General features: G+C 38.4%; 1 protein-coding gene across 6 annotated transcripts in view; it reads right to left on the bottom strand.

Moving 5' to 3' along the window:
* Positions 1-21,429, bottom strand: part of LOC109032038 (uncharacterized protein in vnfD 5'region) — a 32,119-nt gene extending 10,690 nt beyond the window's left edge. Inside the window, exons 1-3 of one of the 6 annotated variants that reach the window (XM_072296188.1) lie at positions 21,266-21,429; positions 18,762-18,971; positions 1,704-1,913 (exon numbers count right to left, since the gene is read on the bottom strand). In XM_072296188.1, the coding sequence (XP_072152289.1) occupies positions 1,704-1,913; positions 18,762-18,971; positions 21,266-21,352 (507 nt within the window). In that variant the 5' untranslated portion in view covers positions 21,353-21,429. Of the gene's footprint in view, positions 1-676; positions 1,240-1,703; positions 1,914-4,256; positions 5,642-18,761; positions 18,972-20,992; positions 21,039-21,265 lie in introns of those variants that run through there. The other 5 variants (XM_072296189.1, XM_072296190.1, XM_072296192.1 and 2 more) reach the window with 5 other exon arrangements.
* Between the last annotated feature and the right edge of the window lie 200 nt (positions 21,430-21,629).

Below are 21,629 nucleotides of genomic sequence, written 5' to 3'. Positions count from 1 at the left end.
ATGTTAAGTTTGTCCCCGTGGAATCAATCAGCCATTTGACCTCGTGATCCAAAAAACCGAAGTAGGGTCCAAATTTATAATCATCAAGGGTGGTGTAAGCCATGACATCCGAAAGATCAGAAGAAATGGTAGATTTTGCTACACTGGTAATCCCAAGTAATATACCGCAATCAATAGAGATTTCTAGACCATCCTTGAAGAAAAACAAGTAAAACTCCCGCATCAAAATCACAATTCTTGAATAAAATTCACCAAGAACGAAAGGCTTTCCCTCTGCAGTTTCTGATATTGCTTTTTCAATTGCCAGATGAAATGGCGCATCATATTCGTCGATTAAGACAGCTATTTTGTAACCGTTAGCTTGGAGTTTCCTTATCAGTAGGTAATATCCACTCAGAACTACTTGAAGGCCTCCGTTCTTATCGTGTAAGTACACTTTTAGCATTTTTTCATCCATTGGATCAAGAAACCGACGGTAATGACCAAAGATAGCATATAGATCCCGTCTTAGGTATATAAGGAAGTCGTTTTCAAACTCCAAAGCCGTAGAGGCGAGGGAGACACTCATCAAACTAAAATGAAAAACAACATACTTATGCTGATGTTTCATCCTAATTTTTTCGAACTTTGTATCGTTCTGGATACTAAAACCTGCAAAAAAGTCCATTGCTTCTACCTTTTCATCCTTGGCCAGGAAGGTTCTTAGCATTGACAAGTTCGTGGTTTTTCCAAACCTACGGGGTCGCGTAATCAGCTTCAGTCTAGGTCCTGTATCAGATTCTCAAATATTAAATCGTGGTAGATTTTTTTTCTTAATGACCGTCCACTCAGCAGAAAATAGAGGTCTAGCATACCGAACTTGCCTGAACACTTAATAAGGTGTCTGATCCTCCTCAGAGAGCCTGATACTGCCCAGTAATCATCAAACACACCATTATGAATTGCTGACACAACAGCATACGGGTTGAATATGACATTACCGGCATAGTGATAGCCATCATACCATTCTTCAAATCCTTCAAATGTTAAGTTTGTCCCCGAGGAATCAATCAGCCATTTGACCTCGTGATCCAAAAAACCGAAGTAGGGTCCAAATTTATAATCATCAAGGGTGGTGTAAGCCATGAAATCCGAAAGATCAGAAAAAATGCTAGATTTTGCTACATAGGTAATCCCAATTATTACACCGCAATCAATAGAAATTTTTAGACCATCCTTGAAGGAAAACGAGTAAAACTTCCGCATCAAAATCACAATTCTTGAATAAAATTCACCAAGAAAAGAACGAAAGGCTTTCCCTCCGCAGTTTCTGATATTGCTTTTTCAATTGCCAGATGAAATGGCGCATCATATTCGTCGACTAAGACAGCTATTTTGTAACCGTTAGCTTGGAGTTTCCTTATCATTAGGGAATATCCACGCAGAACTATTTGAAGGCCTCCGTCCTTATCGCGTAAGTAACCTTCTAGCCGTTCTTTTTCTCTTGGTTCAAGAAACCGATCGTACTTGACAAAGATTTCGAGTAGATCATCTCTTAGGTATATAAGGAAGTCGTTTTCTAACTCCAAAGCCGTAGAGGCGACGGAGACACTCAGCAAACTAAAATGAAAAACAACATACTTATGCTGATGTTTCATCCTTATTTTTTCGAACTTTGTATCGTTCTGGATACTAAAACCTGCAAAAAAGTCCATTGCTTCTACCTTTTCATCCTTGGTCAGGAAGGTTCCTAGCATTGACAAGTTCGTGGTTTTTCCAAACCGACGGGGTCGCGTAATCAGCTTCAGTTTAGGTCCTGTAAGTGCCTCCCCGATCCATGAGGTCTTGTCCACGATGAACCTGTTATCCGTGACCATTTGTGGAAATTGATCGTCTCCATATGGTACCCGGTCCCTCAAGTCATGGGGATGAGCCTAAAAGGAAGAAGAAAATTTATTAAGGGTAAGTAAAGAGCAGTGGCGTACGAGAGAGGGGCCAGCCCCCCCCCCCCACTACAATTGAAAACATAGATAGAAAATGTTTTTTTGCTCCACCCTAGGGGGCATATCAATATTATGTAAGATAATTGGATTGCATTTTGCAAAAAGGAACCGCTAGCATTGCAATGTTGCTAAGATTGTGCAACTTCTTTTGTCTTGGAGGAAAAACCCGATTTTCCCTTAATAGTTTCTATTTTACTCGCTAAAAACTGTAAATTTAAGAGAAAAATTACCATCTAAATTTCATAGTTTTTCACAATTTCCGCAATTTTATTGCAAAGGATGAAGTTGCACAATCTTAGCATCATTGCAACGCTAGTGGTTCCTTTTTGCAAAATGCAATCCAATTGTAATGTCATTTCAACCTTACTATCAATGTTGGTGCAATGTTCAGGCAATGTCCTGGCAGTAGCACATCAACATTGATGCAATCTTACTTTATTCTCACTAAGATCGATATAATATGCCTGCGATGTTGATGTGTAAGATGTGCAATATTATACTAAGATTGTATTAAGTTTCTATGCTGAGTGGACGAAAGAAGAAGAAGAACACTAAGAAGAGGGAGAAAAAAAGGAAGCAGGGGGAGAAAGAGAAGAAATAGAAGACTAGGGAGAAGAAGAGGAAGAAAGAATAAAAAAAAGATAGGAATAAGAATTCGGAAACAACAAGGAGGAATAATTAGAAGAATTAAAAGAGGAAGAAGAGGAAGAATGAGAAGAGGGAGAGTAAGAAGAAGATATAAAGAAGGAAAAAGAAGAAAAAGAAGAGAGAAGAAGAAGATAATGTGGAAGAGAGAGAAGACGAAAAGGAAGAATAATAATAATAAGTTTTTTTCAGTGCTGGAAAATGATGCCTAAAAATTATATTGGGACTTTACCATCTATACCGACAAGACCATCCTGCACAATAGGCCAGATATCGACGGTGAAACTACCAAACCACGTATCTCGGTTTGCGACGTCGCAGACTTCCTGTCATACTTTATTTTTTAAATGAAAAACTACTCAACATCCAGTTTTGAAAATTTCTGTTATTTTTTCCCTTTGTGTGGAAAAAATTCCGTGAAACTTTCAAGGAATGATATTGATTTGGTCTATTTCAAAAAATAAAATGTGAGCGTAGATTTTTAAACACCGCTAACGAGATACGTGGTTTGGTAATTTCACCGTCGATATGGTCCCTCTAGATAAAAAGCAGGGCATTGTTCACCTAATGGATATCTTAGTCCCTGCCGATGCCAATGTAGATGCTAAGTATAGAGATAATATCGAAAAGTATCTGCCCTTAGCAACTGAAATACAGCGACTGTGGAAGCTTAAAGAAGTAATTATTGTACCATTTATAATATCCGTCACGGGGATCACTCCTCATTCTTTCCTGAGACATCTGAAGCAGCTCCACTTGGGTGAAAACGTTCACACCCAAAGCCAGAAAGCTGTTATCCTGCACACCTGTAATATCACTAGATCTTTCCTAAGCTCAGGGCAGTGACTGTATTTTTATTTTTAATTATGTGACCGACTGCTAACATAGTGGTTTGGTTTATGCTCTTTTATTTTAACAACTTTTTTTAAATTTTTAACAACGTTTTACGATTTTAATAACTTCTTTCGATTTTAACACCTTTTTACGATTTTAACACCTCAAATTTTAGCAATTTCAAAAGGCTCTAGCTTTTAAATACTTGGCTACGGTCCGTCTTTCAATGAGTTTCTTTCCACAAACATTTTTTTGTGAGGAAAGTACTTATATGAATAATAATAATAATAATATTAATAATAAGAAAACGTGGGAGAAGAGGAAGAAGAAGAGGATTGTGACATACTCATATGACTGTAAAGAACATTTAATCTCGCATTTTAAAATGAGCTACAAATTGTACCTAGTTCCTTGTCGCAAAATGCAGTCCATTTTGCAGTAAGGAACCATAATAAGCATGTGGCTCATCCATGAATGCACCTGTCTGCATTTGGAGAGTCAAACAGGAGAAAGGAGGGAAGGGACAGGAAGAGGTCGGAAAGGAGGAAAAGAATGAGAGAGGAAAAGAAGAGGAGGAAAAAGAAGGGGAGAAAGAAAGAAAAGAGACGAAAGGAGAGAATGAAGAAGAGGAAAAATACGAGGGAGAGGAAGGGAAATGATAAAAATGAAAATATAGAAAAAGAAGATGAAGGAGAAGAAAGATGGAAAGAAAAACAGGAAAAATAATACGGAAAGGATAAGGACGAAAAAGAAGGGAAAGGGAATTGATATTATTAATATTATTATCACACTCACCTGAGAAATGAAAAGCATGTATAAGAAGAGCATTGTGATGTAAAGGTGATTGAAACAGAAGCAAGACCGGCCAAAGATGTCACCCATGCTGATACTCGAGAGCTCACTATAACTTGGCTCGAAGCGTTGATCGCTCGACCTCTACGTAATAAATGATACGTGTGATATATTTTCCATACACGAGAGTCACACTGTTATCGGTATCTCTTGAACTTAGACCTCGTGATAACACCCAGCGGCCCGGACATCCGATCGCCACACCGAATGCACTCTTACCCTACGCATCGAGCGCTAGAGAGGTCACCACTCTTTTACTTCCGATTTTTACTGTTGTTTTTGTGTAATAAATTATATTAATTTATTCCAAGTTTTCTCTATTACATAATTGGCGCAGTCAGTAATCTCCGCGAAGGATTCTTGCTTTCATCGCGAAGTGTCAAGTTTGCCTAAGTGTCGACCCACCTAATCGCGGAAACGGACCCACGTTCCACGGAAATTTTTTTTTTTTTTGGCATTGTCTCTAATTTTTATGATACCTCCTCTGACACCCCTCCCCAAAACTGGTTGATTTTAAGTCATATCAAAGCAAAAATTATAGGAGACGCAAAAATTAAGCTAGCAAATCATGATCTTTCTTCCTGGGAAAAAATTAAACGAGCGCTTTTAGATACTTATGCTGATAAGCGAGATCTGGGAACATTGACAAAGGAAATGTATCAAATTTCTCAAGTATCCTTGATCCTGTTCCTTGCATCTGGGTATTTCTCGAAAAATTTCAAGATCATCAGCTTCGACGAAAAAAAACACTAGAGAAGTAAAATTAAAAATAAAATTAGAAAATTTGAGCCTCAATGAGGCATCTCGGGGAGCTTTGCCACGCTCCGTCGTACGTCGCACGTCGGCGGAACGTCACGGGGAAGGCGCGCGGAAAATTGAAGTTATTTCACCGTTGCCAAATTTAAATTTAAATGGATTTTCGTCGCCGGCGACCCCTGGCGCCCCCGGGGTTTCCCCCCGAGCGGGGACGGCTCTCCGAGCGGCCAACACCGCTCCTCCAAAAACTAACAACTAACCCAAGGAGCGCTAATGTAAGAGTATCTTTGTCATAATTGGACGGAGTTAAACAGAAAGGAACCAAGCCACATCGGGATCGAACCGAGTAAAAGAGGTTTAAAGTTTGGCTCCTGCATAAGACTCAATGTAAAAGATTAACTTCAAGTTCAATTTCTGCAAAATTTGCTCCAACAAAAACTTTGAATTTTTGGCGATAGATAGTAGAGCAATGGTTGAGTTCAAAACCACTCATAACTCAATTTTTTCCAAAATGTGGGGTGGTTCCTTTCTGCTTAACTCAGTCCAATTTCTCGTGACACCCATTTTAACGAGTCATTACCCAGCCTCACAGGCGCAGGGCCCGGGCGGGGGGGGGGGGGGGGCGAGGGCGCGAGGGGGTGATTATTTACTGTAACAATGCACTCGTGTTCGCCAGTAACGGAATTACTTAATGAACTGTGCTTTCCTCCGACGATGTATTAAGGATATTGCCAGCTTTATTGTCACCGATTTTTCGCGCCCTGATTTTTTGTGATGTAAAGGTGATTGAAACAGAAGCAAGACCGGCCAAAGATGTCACCCATGCTGATACTCGAGAGCTCACTATAACTTGGCTCGAAGCGTTGATCGCTCGACCTCTACGTAATAAATGATACGTGTGATATATTTTCATACACAAGAGTCATACTGTTATCGGTATCTCTTGAACTTAGACCTCGTGATAACACCCGGCGGCCTGGACATCCGATCGCCGCACCGAATGCACTCTTACCCTACGCATCGAGCGCTAGAGAGGTCACCACTCTTTTACTTCCGATTTTTACTGTTGTTTTTGTATAATAAATTATTCTAGGTGGCGGTAGCCACCCTGGCCCAATCCTAAAAAGCTCCCCCTAAAGAATGACGAGACCTAAAAAAAAAAAAAAAAAAAAAAAAAAAAAAAACGACGGGTGGCTGCTGCCTAACTAGATTTACACAAAACACCGCGATCGGGCTTTTCTGCACGGTTTGCGGTCCATTTAGCTCTCCTGCTAATTACGTCGTAGAGTAAACCCCAAAAACCCTATAATATTTGGGTAGAGTATGCTCAGCTCTACTCGTAATGCCCTCGTTTTTTACATTTAGTTAAATATTAAAAAAGTTATTTAAACTTTAACGACAAATTTTGGACCCCAAAACTTGACGATCGTTTTTGACGACATGGACCCCAACAAAAGCTGACACTGATGGAATTGTTGAGCAGATTCGGGGCAGATACGGAGCCCGCGAAACGCTCGGCTCCGGGGAAACGGTTGTGTTGAGTTCATTGACTTACAGCTTTAACCTTAGAAAAAAACCCTATAAAACCCTATATTTTCTGAATCAGCGTTTAATGAACTACAATTGTAATTTATTTTTAAATTTTAAATAGATGACACATAACGGAGAACAATCATTAACTACGTCGTTTGAAGCCCAACACGTAGTCAGGGCTGTGGACGTAAGGGCTCCATAAAACCCATTAAACTAGGTATAATTTAAATCTGTAGACTCCAAGGATCAAACCTTTGAAAAGTTTGCGGACTTATAATGACGTACAAAAAAGAATTAATCGATAGAAGTCGGGTCCGTCAATTCTTCACAAAAAATTTGAATTTGAAAACAACTCGTAGAACCGCGCGATGGATGGTGAGCGCCGACTCCAGAAGCTAAATTTCAAGTTATATTTCTGCTATTATGACTTAAAATATTTTAAATTTTAACATTAAGAATAAGATAGATTAATCGATGCGTGTTTCTATTTTATCAAAGCCGAAGATAACTGGATCCATTTCTATATGATCCTTTTATGATTCCCGCACCCTTGATAAATTTAGTTGCCACAGTAAGTACTCGGATCAACCTGCCATTTCTTCCCAGCGGCCCTGATCTAGTGATCTTTTCAAGTAATCGTTCATGAATGATTGATGATATCCCACTATTTCTCGTTAATAAGATTCAGCAACTTTTCACCAGAAAATCATCCTTTCCCTCAATACGATGATGTGTGTCTGGGATCTCAATCGGTGGGAATGAATCTGCGTTTCCACTTTCTACTAAAATTTTGCTAGCAGCCAGGCAGCCTACCTCCTCCAGAGTTGATGTGTGTTTTCTCAGTGTATCATGCAACTGGTGCCTGAAGCCTGTATGTTTTCATAGACTTGTGATGCTTTATATTGGAAAACTGGTTAACGCATTCACCCGCCAGTCTTGATTATGTGTCTACTTAAAGAAGCTACGCTTCACTGAAATGAAACCGCTTCAATGAAATCATCTCAATGTCACAAAATCAAAGATACTTGACTTCAAGCATTAGCTTTAATTTGATTTTTATCAAGTCTCTTTGATTCTGGGTCAGAAGTTGATTGAATCATCAAAGCCTGTGTTCGGATAAAATTTTTCAAATCAAGGTCTTTCATATTGACCTGTGCAGAAGGTATGTATCAATACTACTACTTCATTGGTTTGATAAAATTGAGGTCGTAACTAATGCAGAATAATCTTGATGATAACCTCTCTATACATACACTAAAATTTGCAATACCTGGAGACGCAATTTCCGTCACTGCTTACCGCATATAGGAAATAATGCAGAGCGGCTGTTCAATATAAAACATCAGTGCCTCTTGACCTCTAGATTATCTGAGTCCTCGCCTGACAAATTTACCCATTATCAGAGTGCGCCAAAAAATTAACTGTTCCATTTAGCACCGAAATTGGATACAAGAATTAATTCGCTGGCACACCCTGCAAGTGCATTAAAACTCATTAGATGTGGACTATATTGATGACCGGAGCTGGCAGGTTATTGAAAACTATCAATCGAGACTCAAACAGCCAAAAATTTTAGTCCGGGCGACTAAAATCTTTGGCTGCTACAGCCTCAACACTCACTATCTCCCTTGATGAAGCGTTAACTGCTCACATTTCTCAAGATAAGGAATGCCTGCGCTTGAAAGGCATCTCTCATAAAACAGAAAGCATTGATACCTACTTACTTTGTCTACCAGTCTTGATGAGGCAGTGTTCTGCATCCTCCATGTTATTACTGCTGATTAAATTGTAGGTCAGAGAGGCTGGCTATTCGTAGTATAGATGATGGAACACATTATTGACTTACCTGCAGAATTTAGTTTGCATGCATTTAAACTCAATCCGTACCAAGTACGGAATCTGCATGACCAGAAGTAGCGGATGCAGGCTCATGAAAATGAAATTGTATCAAACTGTTTCATTACAGTTCAAAAGATTTATGCTATTGCGATTGAAATTTCAGTTGTGGCAACTGTAATTTTTGCTTGCGAAAGGATCAACTTTTGCTGTTAATCTTTTCTGATGAAGAGTGAACTGGTCACATTTCTCAAGATACATAATGCCACAGCTTTAGAGAAAGCTCTCATAAAACCAAAAATTATTGATAAATACTTACATTGCCAAACGCTATCATTAGGGAATGGTATCAAGCGTTTGCAATGTTATTACTGATGATGAAATTAGAGTTCGGAGAAATTGCAATATGAATAGTCAAAGGACCTGGCAGGCATAACTGGGTATAAGCAGCGTAAATAATAGTGCTCCTGCACTGAGCTGCATAATTTAGCTCGCATTCTATCATTAGCTCCATTAATAAAAAAAAAAAAAGTGTCAGATATAATGTGAGACATAAAAATTAGCCCTAAGCATAGGTGATGTCCCTACTGTAAATCCTGGTTTTGCGCCTACCGTACACAGGAGATGGAACATTACATAAAAGTCCTATATTAAAGGCGGCTCCCAAGTTGTTGATTATCAGGGTTCTCGCTCGATACATTCACCCACTTTGAAGGAGTGACAGAAAATAGACTGGTTAATTTTATCTTTGAAAGTAAACCCATCAGTAATTAAAATGGCCCTCTCCGTTTCACCCTGTTGCGCGTTTAAAATAAATCGGTCGGTGTGGACTCTAGTTGACCGGAATGGGCAAATGGAGAATCCTAATGATGAAAGTTATCAAAGGGTATCATTGCAGCACGCCGATTATTGAAAGTTTGAAGCAGTCTGATAAGAGATCGAAATGCGATACATTGCACGGTTAAGATAGGGCTGTCTTGCCTTGTTGTACTGACATAGTTTCAATAATCGGCATGCAGTTGAGAAAATTTATGTCATCACAACTAAAGTTTATTGTATACCATCTCCTTATGAACGGAAAGATTTAACGTAAGTACCAAGATGATTTCATATGTTGTCTAGATAGAAATGCACATAATAAACAAAGTAAGTAGCATCTCTTCGTTTCAGGCACATCGTTCCCTCAGTAAAGAGAATCATAAAGGAAAACCAGAGACAAATAGGAAAACTCACAACCAAAAAGGTACCTAGAGAGAGATGCATGATTCATGATTCATGCAAAAATTTGGAAGCATTCTTCCTCAGGGCAGCATAAAATTGAAAAAGTTTCGTGCGTACAATAAGAAAACCATTCAAGAATTTATATTGTTATTAATTCCAGAAATAATATGACAAAGAAAGAGAAAGGAGCCTGGAGAAATTGCGATGATATTCTGCTCAAATCCGATCCAAAATTTCCGAACAAAACAACATCTACGCAAACAAACTACAATCACAAATCTATCGCTTCTATAGTTTCTATCGTGCGTAGCCAATGAGAATTAGGCATTACGTCAAGTGACCCAACTTGGTCACGATTTTAATATTGACCTGCGGTTTTTTTTCTATGACACACAGGGTGTGCCAAAAATATGGATCCTTCTTATTGATGTCTCGAGAACGATTACAGATTATTGGCATGCGGTTTGAACGAAATTTCCTTCAAAAAAGATGGGCCGCTCTCGAGTGGGGGGGGGGGGTGTCCAGAGGGTCGTTACCTCTCTACTTCGCGTCCGGGAACAACTTTTAAATTTAAAATGGGAACTCTCTTTGCCTGATACCTACCTAGAAGTCGTACCAAAAATACATGATATCCTTCCAAAAAAACAAAAATTGATTTTTGTACAAAATTTCGGCCCAATCCCAAAAAACTCTCTGATTATTTTTTTAAGAACAAATTATACCAAAAACATACGATAGCTCTGCCGTTTGAATTCATCATTCAAAAGTAGGTGATATCAAAACGGCCCAATTTCCCCCTTAATACCTATGCAATATACATCGCAAAGTTTTTTCCAAAAAAAAAATCAAATACTTAAAAGGTATAATGGTCTGGAACACGTTTTGATTCATTGTTTAAAAGGAGTGATATCAAAACGGCCCAACTTCCCTTAAATTTGCCCACCTCGGGGCAAAATTATTCGAAACTTTCCAACTCATCACTTAAGAGACACCAACCACTTCTTGAGTTTTAGTATATCTCTTCCTTTAAAAATCAAAGATGTCCCTTTGAAAACTGTAATGGTTTTTTCTCTTTAAAGATACAAAACACAAATAATCGTCATAAAGTTGAAAAAAAATTGAAGGAAAAAAAAGGAATGGGCCGGCCGGCCGTACTTATGGGTTGCAGGTGACAGGGTGATTCTCGTCTCTTCTGCAAATGTTGTAACAAAGTGCCTCGTCATCGAAAGCAGGATCAATTTTTCTAAAAGCAACACTCAATCATTCTCCAGGAGCTGAATTTGCAAGCAGTTTTCTACATTTGGATGATACTGATTCAGATGTAGTGCCTCATGACTATCTCAGCAGTGAAGCTCTGATGTTTTAGAGCTAATTTTCTCATATACCAACCAACAGCTTTTAAACGATGTCTTTGCTTGTGACAGAGAGCCTGACAGACTGCCTACTGAAAATTGGCGTTTCAATAGGCATGTGCCTCACCCTAGCTATACGTAAAATGGTTCTTTGCTAACAAGTCAATGTTTGCAGGACTAGGTCTGTAACTCATGGCAAAACGTTGGTACGTAGTAACGTATAGACTTGTTTTTGGTACGTGCCGGCCGGCCCATTCCTTTTTTTTCCTTCAATTTTTTTTCAACTTTATGACGATTATTTGTGTTTTGTATCTTTAAAGAGAAAAAACCATTACAGTTTTCAAAGGGACATCTTTGATTTTTAAAGGAAGAGATATACTATAACTCAAGTAGTGGTTGGTGTCTCTTAAGTGATGAGTTCGAAAGTTTCGAATAATTTTGCCCCGAGGTGGGCAAATTTAAGGGAAGTTGGACCGTTTTGATATCACTCCTTCTAAACAATGAATCAAAACGTGTTCCAGACCATTATACCTTTTAAGTATTTGATTTTTTTTTAGGAAAAAACTTTGCGATGTAAATTGCACAGGTATTAAGGGGGAAATTGGGCCGTTTTGATATCACCTACTTTTAAATGATGAATTCAAACGGCAGAGCTATCGTATGTTTTTGGTATAATTTGTTCTTAAAAAAATAATCAGAGAGTTTTTTGGGATTGGGCCGAAATTTTGTACAAAAATCTATTTTTTTTTTTTGGAAGTATTAATTTATTCCAAGTTGCCTCTATTACATAATTCGTGTACTTATGCGGTGCCTCGGACGGGCTGTGCTGTGTTGCCAATTATTGGAGGATAGGTGACTAGCCCGGATGTGGCTACCGCCACTCACAATAGCAGGAGCGCCAAAAATAGAATTGAAACCGATATAAAATTACCCTCGGAGAACTGCATGAATGAAACAAACCATGAATGACATGGAACTGCATGAGTGAAAGCTCAAAATCGTTCGTATTGGAGAAGCGCTCAGCTGTTATGGGATTTGTCAGTGTTCCAAGTTGAAAATCTTCGATACAAGATCGCACTACTAGTCCGTTGACTATGACCCAAAAATGGCAAAAACCCTGCACTTTTTGATTGGAATATGCCGCTTTCAGTGCTCATCGGTGGTACCCTCTGGAGTAATTATGGAAGGGGAAACACTCTGAGGCCCGCGACTGGAGCAAGATGGCGGCCGTTAAAGTCCGCTATTTTGGTGGTTCGAGATTACGCTAGAATCGATGTATTGCATGTTGGAGAAATGTTTAAAATGTATCTTCAGTTCGCATGAAATTAAAAAAAGCAATAAATTAGGACTCGGAAAAATTGGCTTTACCGAAAAACTGGAAGGTAATGAAAAAAAAATCTAGGTCATATTCGAATTTAACAGCTCAAAATACACGGCATTCACGCTTCCACGGATCCAGAGAAATGTATCAAAAAATGGCATTAATGACAAAAGTACGTCAAATTTACGCGTTTTTCCGGGAAAAAGTGGCTCATCTGGAAAACTGAGAGGTGACGGGCAAATATGTAGAGGCTCATTTTTGAACTCAGTGGCTTAAAGTACATCGGAAGGGACGTATCTTGTACTCGAGCAAAATTTTACGGTCACATTTTGCGGGGGCAGTAGTCCCAAAAATGGCAAAAAGTGCACATTTTCCGGGAAAATTGGCATTCCCGGAAAATTGGAGAGTGATAGGAAAAAATAGAGGTCATTTCTGAATTCAGCGCCTCAAAATAAATAAGGATCACCTTATCTCGTATCGAGGGTACTTGCATCATTTTGTTTGTTCCACTATGATATCCTACAGTAATGCGATGAACTTTATGAATGAAATGAAATTGCTGTCACAGGTCTAATTTTGGTCAGTGGTCACGCAGGGATGATGATGGTATCAAATTGATCGACTTAGGGGTACTTTTCCGGATCCGTCCAATGAGGCAAAGCTTTGATTTCAGTTTCTTCAAGCTTCTTAGAACAAAATGACCTTAACGGAACTGGTAGCAACCGAATTACACGGCAGTAAAGGGCGCCAACGACCCGTATCCTGCCGTGTATCTGCTTAAAATTACTCCATTTCTGTTCAAAGACACAATGTCACCAAGAACACTTACCTGAACTACTAGTTTAAACCCAATGTAATGGACCCCGATCTTTTCACCGAACCGAATCGAAATCCGAGGACGGAAACAAAGAGGAAGGAATTGTGGAATATTCCATGCATTTTTGCGACTGTTAAATTTTTTATAGGTACAAAAAAAAAGTATTCCGATATATTTTGATATACTGAGTCCAAAAATGACCTTGGTTTTTTCTTATCACCTCTCACTTTTCCGAAAAAGCGACTTTTTCCCAGTAAAATGAGCAAATTTGACGTATTTTTACTATAATTGCAATTCATGTTGATGAATTATACCGGACCCGCGGTAAAGAGATTCTGTTATATATATATATATATATATATATATATATATATATATATATAGCTGCTAAATCTTAATATGACTTAGGTTTTTTTTATCACCCTCCAGTTATCCGATAATGCCGATTTTCCCGAGCCTTTTGGGTAAAACCTTTTCCGGACTCTAAGTGTGTTAAAATTACATTTTAAGAATGATTTCGATATGTAATATATCGATTCTTATGTATTTTGACTTGCTAAACCCGAATATGACCTTAGATTATTCCTATCACCCCTCATTATCCCGGAAAATTCAATTTTTATCGGAGAACGAGCTTTCCCGGGTGAAATCGGCTTTTCCGAAAAATTGAAGGGTGATGGACACAAACGGAGGTCATATTCGGATTTACCGCCTAAATATACGTAAGAATCACCTGATCTCGACCGAGAGATATTTTTGTTGTTATTTTTATACATGTCAAAATAGGGTGGAGAAAATCTTCAATCTTAAAAGCGCCAGAAATTACATTTACATTAAGTTAAGTTTCTCGGTCAGGATGTTGATATTTTGTTTAACTAAGATGTAAAATGAAATCAGCGACCCAAAAATCGTAGGAGACAACACCTTTTATGACGGTGCAGTGCATTTTCGAATAAAGTTCCGTTAAATCCAGTCTGTAGACCATAGTGCGGCGCCCGGTCGAATGTGTGGCAATAAGCCAGGGGGTAATTCCGGCGCCATATTGAATTTCCGCTAAAGCGCGGGCAAACGCGGCATTTTAAAATTTCGAACTTCAAAAGTCGTTTTCGGAGGGAAAAACGGCTCGGAAAAATCTGCAAAAATCACTGCGTGATCGGGAGACACTGTAGTTTCTGAAAATGCAAGAATTAGAAACAGGTTAACAAGCTCATTGTGAGAAGCACACCTTATAGAAAACTAAAGGGCACGGATCTCCTTCCTTCAGTGACAGACCTGATTCCACATAGTGGTGTATCCTCATATCTTTGCGGCTTACCTGCGCTCACACGGAATCAATTCGTATCACTGGAGGAGCTGTTGATAAAACATAGTTGACGAAATACCCTGAAATTCACCCACAAAGTGAAAATCCAAGTATTTGGACAACTACACCTGTCGAAATAGAGTGGGAGAGCGAAAATTAGCCAACTGAAATATAAATACTAAATGATTAAATACTAACAGGGAAATGAAGAAAGACTGAGAAATACGTTTCACTCAAAGACATATTTTAATAATTACATATCTTAAGTGCAGAAGGCACGAAAGAAAAAGATAACAAAATATATAAAAAACCAAAGAAAACATGGACAAAAAATAAGAGAAGGAACTACCTACGTCACCAAAACAATGTGAAAAGTGATTAAGGTACAATCTTTCCCAGAATCCAGGGTAGAAAAGCTCATGGCTAAGGCTATTGCAAGAACTCAGAAATATTCGGTCAAAGAGCAGAGAGGACCACTTGCCACTGGCCGAGGCTTCAGCGACGGTTGTCCCTCAAGATTCAAAGTTGGAGGTTGAATATCGAATGAATCTTGAATTCGAAAATCATCCAGCATCCGAGCAAAGCTCGGTATTGCGAAAAAGCAATTACTGATTATCAACTAATAGCTAATAAAAAGTAATGCGTTTGAGAAGATGTGAGAAAAAGATTGATCTTTACCTAGGTACACGTTAAAATTTGGAACAGAGATAAAATTGAATAGAGGGGTTTTTATTTTAAAATTTTCAACGTTGCACATGTCCTCAAAATGTTTTAGTTAAGGAAAAAGAAAGAAAGAAGGAGAGAAAGAAAGAAAAAATAATCCTCCTTCCCCAATGGAGACAGAAGGGACAATAAATTGTCGTTCTGAAAAATATCGAATCTAAAAAATATAATAGGTAGTTTAGGTGGATACGTAGCTCTTCAATAATTAGGAATGTTACAAAAAGGAAACTTTAGACTCTCCGAATATGACTTTAGAAGGCGCATAAGTACCAACAAATCGGCAATATTGCTGCAATGTTTCGTGTAAGGCGGGTACTTAGTATTTTAATATTGCACCAATATTAACAATATTAGAAATCCAACGTCAGGTATCGCTTGCTGATTCTAAGATTGTCACTATGTTGACACAATATTGGTTATACAATGTTGGTAAAATGATACTGTCATAAAATGGTTTTTTTTAATATTGCAGTAATATAGTAGTTTTAACATTGCCTCAATATTAAATAAATACTGACCATAGGCTTCTGCCTATAATATTAGGAAAACAAAATTGCTTAAATAATATCGAGGCGATGTTATCTCTGTAATATACGGTGGTAATAATATTATGTTAACATTCAAATAACGTTAGAACAACAAACATTACAGGCTTCTGTCCGTAATAATGTCATAATATTGACACAATTTTGGATATCTAAAACTGCTGAATTGATATTATGCTAACATTATTTTTACAACATTGTGGTAATATTCGCACTTTAACATTGTCACAAGATTAAGAAAATAACCATTTAAGGCTTCTGTCTGCAATATTGCCTTAGTATTGGCGCAATATTGGGCAAACAATATTCCTAAAATAATATTATCCTAACATTATTTTTTTCATATTGTAGTAATATTCGCATTTTAACATCGCTACAGTATTAAGAAAATAAACATTTTAGGCTTCTGTTTCTAATATTGTCATAAGATTAACAGAAAATTGTGCGCGGCGAGCACAATTCGACCGCGTCTGCTATTTCCGCCACCAGGGCGCGCTCGCCGCGGATCTGCCGTTGCGGTCCCTTTAAGGGCAAATTAAAGGGCAAAAACTGCGACCTTTTGCTTTTTGACGTAATAGGCAAATGATCCATAGGCGCCTTACCCATCTTACCGATATTCATAGGCCAAGGGCTCAAATGGAGCCTTTTGGCAACGGTCCGCGCGCGGCCGCCCCGTCAGTGGGGCTGGTTCTCATTTCGCCTGGGCAGTGCCCGTTGTGGGATCCAATTTAAGTGCTTAAGCCAGTGAAAACAGTTAAGGAAGTAGCTGGCTTAGGTAAGTTCCTCGGCACTCCTATATTCCGTGTGCCTACCTTGGGCATTGCGACCAATACGACGCCGAGGAATTACTTCCGCGAGGATGGCAGGTATTACGGCGCTCTATCACCTACCTTGCCTCAGAGATAGGACAATTGTTTTACCAGTATAGAGGCAATTCTGGTACAACAAGTTTAAGCCAGCGTTATGACCACAATATTGGAAGAACAAGCTTGGAATAATGTTACTGACCTAACATTGCCACAATCTTGGAAATCCAAGCTTGTCTCAGAGGTAAAATAAATGTCCTGCCAACATTATTGCAATATTTTTACAACAAGTCTATGGCAACATCATGATCACAATATCCGCTGAACAAGCTTGGAGCATTATTATTAACATAACATTGTCACAATATTGAATATCAAAGTCTGTCTCGGAAGTAAAATAATGTCCCACCAATATTTTGGCAATATTGTAAGGATAGGCTTGGAGCAGTTTTACAAACCTAACATTAGCACAATCTTTGGGCTCAAGCTTGTCTTAGAGGTAAAATAAATGTCCTGCCAACATTGTGGGAACATTAGCAAAATAAGCTTGGCAACTATATTCAAATGTGAAAAAATGTCGTACCAAGCTTGTACCAAGGTCAACTTTCCGATTGGGATGAAAAAGTCCTGTTGAGCTACTCACCCAATGTGGGGGAAAAGTGATTTATAATGAATTTTATCCCATCACCGCCTATCGATTTGATCATAGTCCAATATGCTTCGGAACCGACGTCTCTCCCTGCTTTCTTTATGATCATGATCGCGGTTTTAAATGCTTTTGAGATTTTCAGCTTTTCAAATACTGTCAAATTCTCTTTGATTAGAGGTTTGTTCAGTAACTCTTCAAGATTATGAGAAGTGTTGTGAGCAGACACGGCGTCTACCTTTGCGATGTTAAATACATGTGCAATTTCTTTTTGGATGAATACAATCTGATAGGCTGGTTTCTTATTCAGAGTGAAATTGCCCAGCGAACGGTGGTCGAAGTCAAAACCGGAGAACAAAGACCTGAAAACGTTTATTAATTCCTCTAAACTCGCCTCTTCGTGAAGCATATATACAGGCGCGCGAGTGTTGAAACGATCGGATATAATTTTGTTAAAATCAGAGGCATCATTATTTAAATTATTAAAAGAGCCAGCAAACCTATCATAAATCTGCTTTGTTTCATCTAATTCATTTTTGAAATTTCTCGTTAGATGTTCTTTTAATTCCTTATTCGGAATTCGCAATAAGTAGTAATTTTCTGATGATCGCATGTCCGGTTTTGCATCGACATATCCGACATGGGTCATAAGAGTCCAATAAGACTCTTCCGTTTGTATCAGATTCTCAAATATTAAATCACGGTAGAGTTCTTTTCTTAATGACCGTCCACTCAGCAGAAAATAGAGGTCTAGCATACCGAACTTGCCTGAACACTTAATAAGGCGTGTGATCATCTTCAGAGAGCCTGATTCTGCCAAGTAATCATCAAACATACCATTATGGATTGCTGACACAACAGCATACGGGTTGAATATGACATTACCGGCATAGTGGTAGCCATCATACCATTCTTCAAATCCTTCAAATGTTAAGTTTGTCCCCGTGGAATCAATCAGCCATTTGACCTCGTGATCCAAAAAACCGAAGTAGGGTCCAAATTTATAATCATCAAGGGTGGTGTAAGCCATGACATCCGAAAGATCAGAAGAAATGGTAGATTTTGCTACACTGGTAATCCCAAGTAATATACCGCAATCAATAGAGATTTCTAGACCATCCTTGAAGAAAAACAAGTAAAACTCCCGCATCAAAATCACAATTCTTGAATAAAATTCACCAAGAACGAAAGGCTTTCCCTCTGCAGTTTCTGATATTGCTTTTTCAATTGCCAGATGAAATGGCGCATCATATTCGTCGATTAAGACAGCTATTTTGTAACCGTTAGCTTGGAGTTTCCTTATCAGTAGGTAATATCCACTCAGAACTACTTGAAGGCCTCCGTTCTTATCGTGTAAGTACACTTTTAGCATTTTTTCATCCATTGGATCAAGAAACCGACGGTAATGACCAAAGATAGCATATAGATCCCGTCTTAGGTATATAAGGAAGTCGTTTTCAAACTCCAAAGCCGTAGAGGCGAGGGAGACACTCATCAAACTAAAATGAAAAACAACATACTTATGCTGATGTTTCATCCTAATTTTTTCGAACTTTGTATCGTTCTGCAAAAAAGTCCATTGCTTCTACCTTTTCATCCTTGGCCAGGAAGGTTCTTAGCATTGACAAGTTCGTGGTTTTTCCAAACCTACGGGGTCGCGTAATCAGCTTCAGTCTAGGTCCTGTAAGTGCTTCCCCGATCCATGAGGTCTTGTCCACGATGAACCTGTTATCCGTGACCATTTTTGGAAATTGATGGTCTCCATATGGTACCCGTTCCCTCAAGTCATGAGGATGAGCCTAAAAGGAAGAAGACAATTTATTAAGGGTAAGTAAAGAGCAGTGGCGTACGAGAGAGGGGCCAGGGCCCCCCCCCCCCCACTACAATTGAAAACATAGATAGAAAATGTTTTTTTGCTCCACCCTAGGGAGCATATCAATATTATGTAAGATAATTGGATTGCATATTGCAAAAAGGAACCGCTAGCATTGCAATGTTGCTAAGATTGTGCAACTTCTTTTGCCTTGGAGGAAAAACCCGATTATCCCTTAATAGTTTCTATTTTACTCGCTAAAAACTGTAAATTTAAGAGAAAAATTACCATCTAAATTTCATAGTTTTTCACAATTTCCGCAATTTTATTGCAGAGGATGAAGTTGCACAATCTTAGCATCATTGCAATGCTAGTAGTTCCTTTTTGTAAAATGCAATCCAATTGTAATGTCACTTCAACCTTTCTATCAATGTTGGTGCAATGTTCAGGCAATTTCCTGGCAGTAGCACATCAACATTGATGCAATCTTACTTTATTCTCACTAAGATCGATATAATATGCCTGCGATGTTGATGTGTAAGATGTGCAATATTATACTAAGATTGTATTAAGTTTCTATGCTGAGTGGACGAAAGGAGAAGAAGAAGAACACTAAGAAGAGGGAGAAAAAAAATAAGCAGGGGGAGAAGGAGAAGAAATAGAAGACTAGGGAGAAGAAGAGGAAGAAAGAATAAAAAAAAAATAGGAATAAGAATTCGGAAACAAAAAGGAGGAATAAGAAGAAGAATTAAAAGAGGAAGAAGAGGAAGAATGAGAAGAGGGAGAGTAAGAAGAAGATATAAAGAAGGAAAAAGAAGAAAAAGAAGAGAGAAGAAGAAGATAATGTGGAAGAGAGAGAAGACGAAAAGGAAGAATAATAATAATAAGTTTTTTTCAGTGCTGGAAAATGATGCCTAAAAATTATATTGGGACTTTACCATCTATACCGACAAGACCATCTCGCACAATAGGCCAGATATGGTCCTTCTAGATAAAAAGCAGGGCATATTGTTCACCTAATGGATATCTCAGTCCCTGCCGATGCCAATGTAGATGCTAAGTATAGAGATAATATCGAAAAGTATCTGCCCTTAGCAACTGAAATACAGCGACTGTGGAAGCTTAAAGAAGTAATTATTGTACCATTTATAATATCCGTCACGGAGATCACTCCTCATTCTTTCCTGTGACATCTGAAGCAGCTCCACTTGGGTGAAAACGTTCACACCCAAAGCCAGAAAGCTGTTATCCTGCACACCTGTAATATCACTAGATCTTTCCTAAGCTCAGGGCAGTGACTGTATTTTTATTATTTTTAATTATGTGACCGACTGCTAACATAGCCGTTTGGTTTATGCTCTTTTATTTTAACAACTTTTTTTAAATTTTTAACAACGTTTTACGATTTTAACAACTTCTTTCGATTTTAACACCTTTTTACGATTTTAACACCTCAAATTCTAGCAATTTTAAAAGGCTCTAGCTTTTAAATACTTGGCTACGGTCCGTCTTTCAATGAGTTTCTTTCCACAAACGTTTTTTTGTGAGGAAAGTACTTATATGAAATATAATAATAATATTAATAATAAGAAAACGAGGGAGAAGAGGAAGAAGAAGAGGATTGTGACATACTCATATGACTGCGTTAGAACATTTAATCTCGCATTTTAAAATGAGCTACAAATTGTACCTAGTTCCTTGTCGCAAAATGCAGTCCATTTTGCAGTAAGGAACCATAATAAGTATGTGGCTCATCCATGAATGCACCTGTCTGCATTTGGAGAGTCAAACAGGAGGAAGGAGGGAAGGGACAGGAAGAGGTCGGAAAGGAGGAAAAGAATGAGAGAGGAAAAGAAGAGGAGGAAAAAGAAAAGAAAGGCAGGAAAGGAAAAAGAAGATGAAGGAGAAGAAAGATGGAAAGAAAAATAGGAAAAATAATACAGAAAGGATAAGGACGAAAAAGAAGGGAAAGGGAATTGATATTATTAATATTATTATCACACTCACCTGAGAAATGAAAAGCATGTATAAGAAAAAGAAAAGAAAGAAAGATAAGTAAAGAAAGAAAGGGGAGAAAGAAAGAAAAGAGACGAAAGGAGAGAATGAAGAAGAGGAACAATACGAGGGAGAGGAAGGGAAATGATAAAAATGAAAATATAGGAAAAAGAAGATGAAGGAGAAGAAAGATGGAAAGAAAAATAGGAAAAATAATACAGAAAGGATAAGGACGAAAAAGAAGGGAAAGGGAATTGATATTATTAATATTATTATCACACTCACCTGAGAAATGAAAAGCATGTATAAGAAGAGCATTGTGATGTGAAGGTGATTGAAACAGAAGCAAGACCGGCCAAAGATGTCACCCATGCTGATACTCGAGAGCTCACTATAACTTGGCTCGAAGCGTTGATCGCTCGACCTCTACGTAATAAATGATACGTGTGATATATTTTCCATACACAAGAGTCACACTGTTATCGGTATCTCTTGAACTTAGACCTCGTGATAACACCCGGCGGCCCGAACATCCGATCGCCGCACACGGTGCTCCTGAACTCACTTTAAATGCGACTTTGTTGTACATCAAAAATTGAGGTTGGAGGTTGTAGTGGGGTACTCCCTGATGGGTTTTTGGGCAATTTCG

The sequence above is a fragment of the Bemisia tabaci genome, chromosome 2 (assembly GCF_918797505.1).
Source record: "Bemisia tabaci chromosome 2, PGI_BMITA_v3".
Lineage (NCBI taxonomy): Eukaryota > Metazoa > Arthropoda > Insecta > Hemiptera > Aleyrodidae > Bemisia > Bemisia tabaci.
The sequence above is the reverse complement of the archived record's forward strand: the minus strand, read 5'-3'. Positions and strand labels throughout refer to the sequence as shown.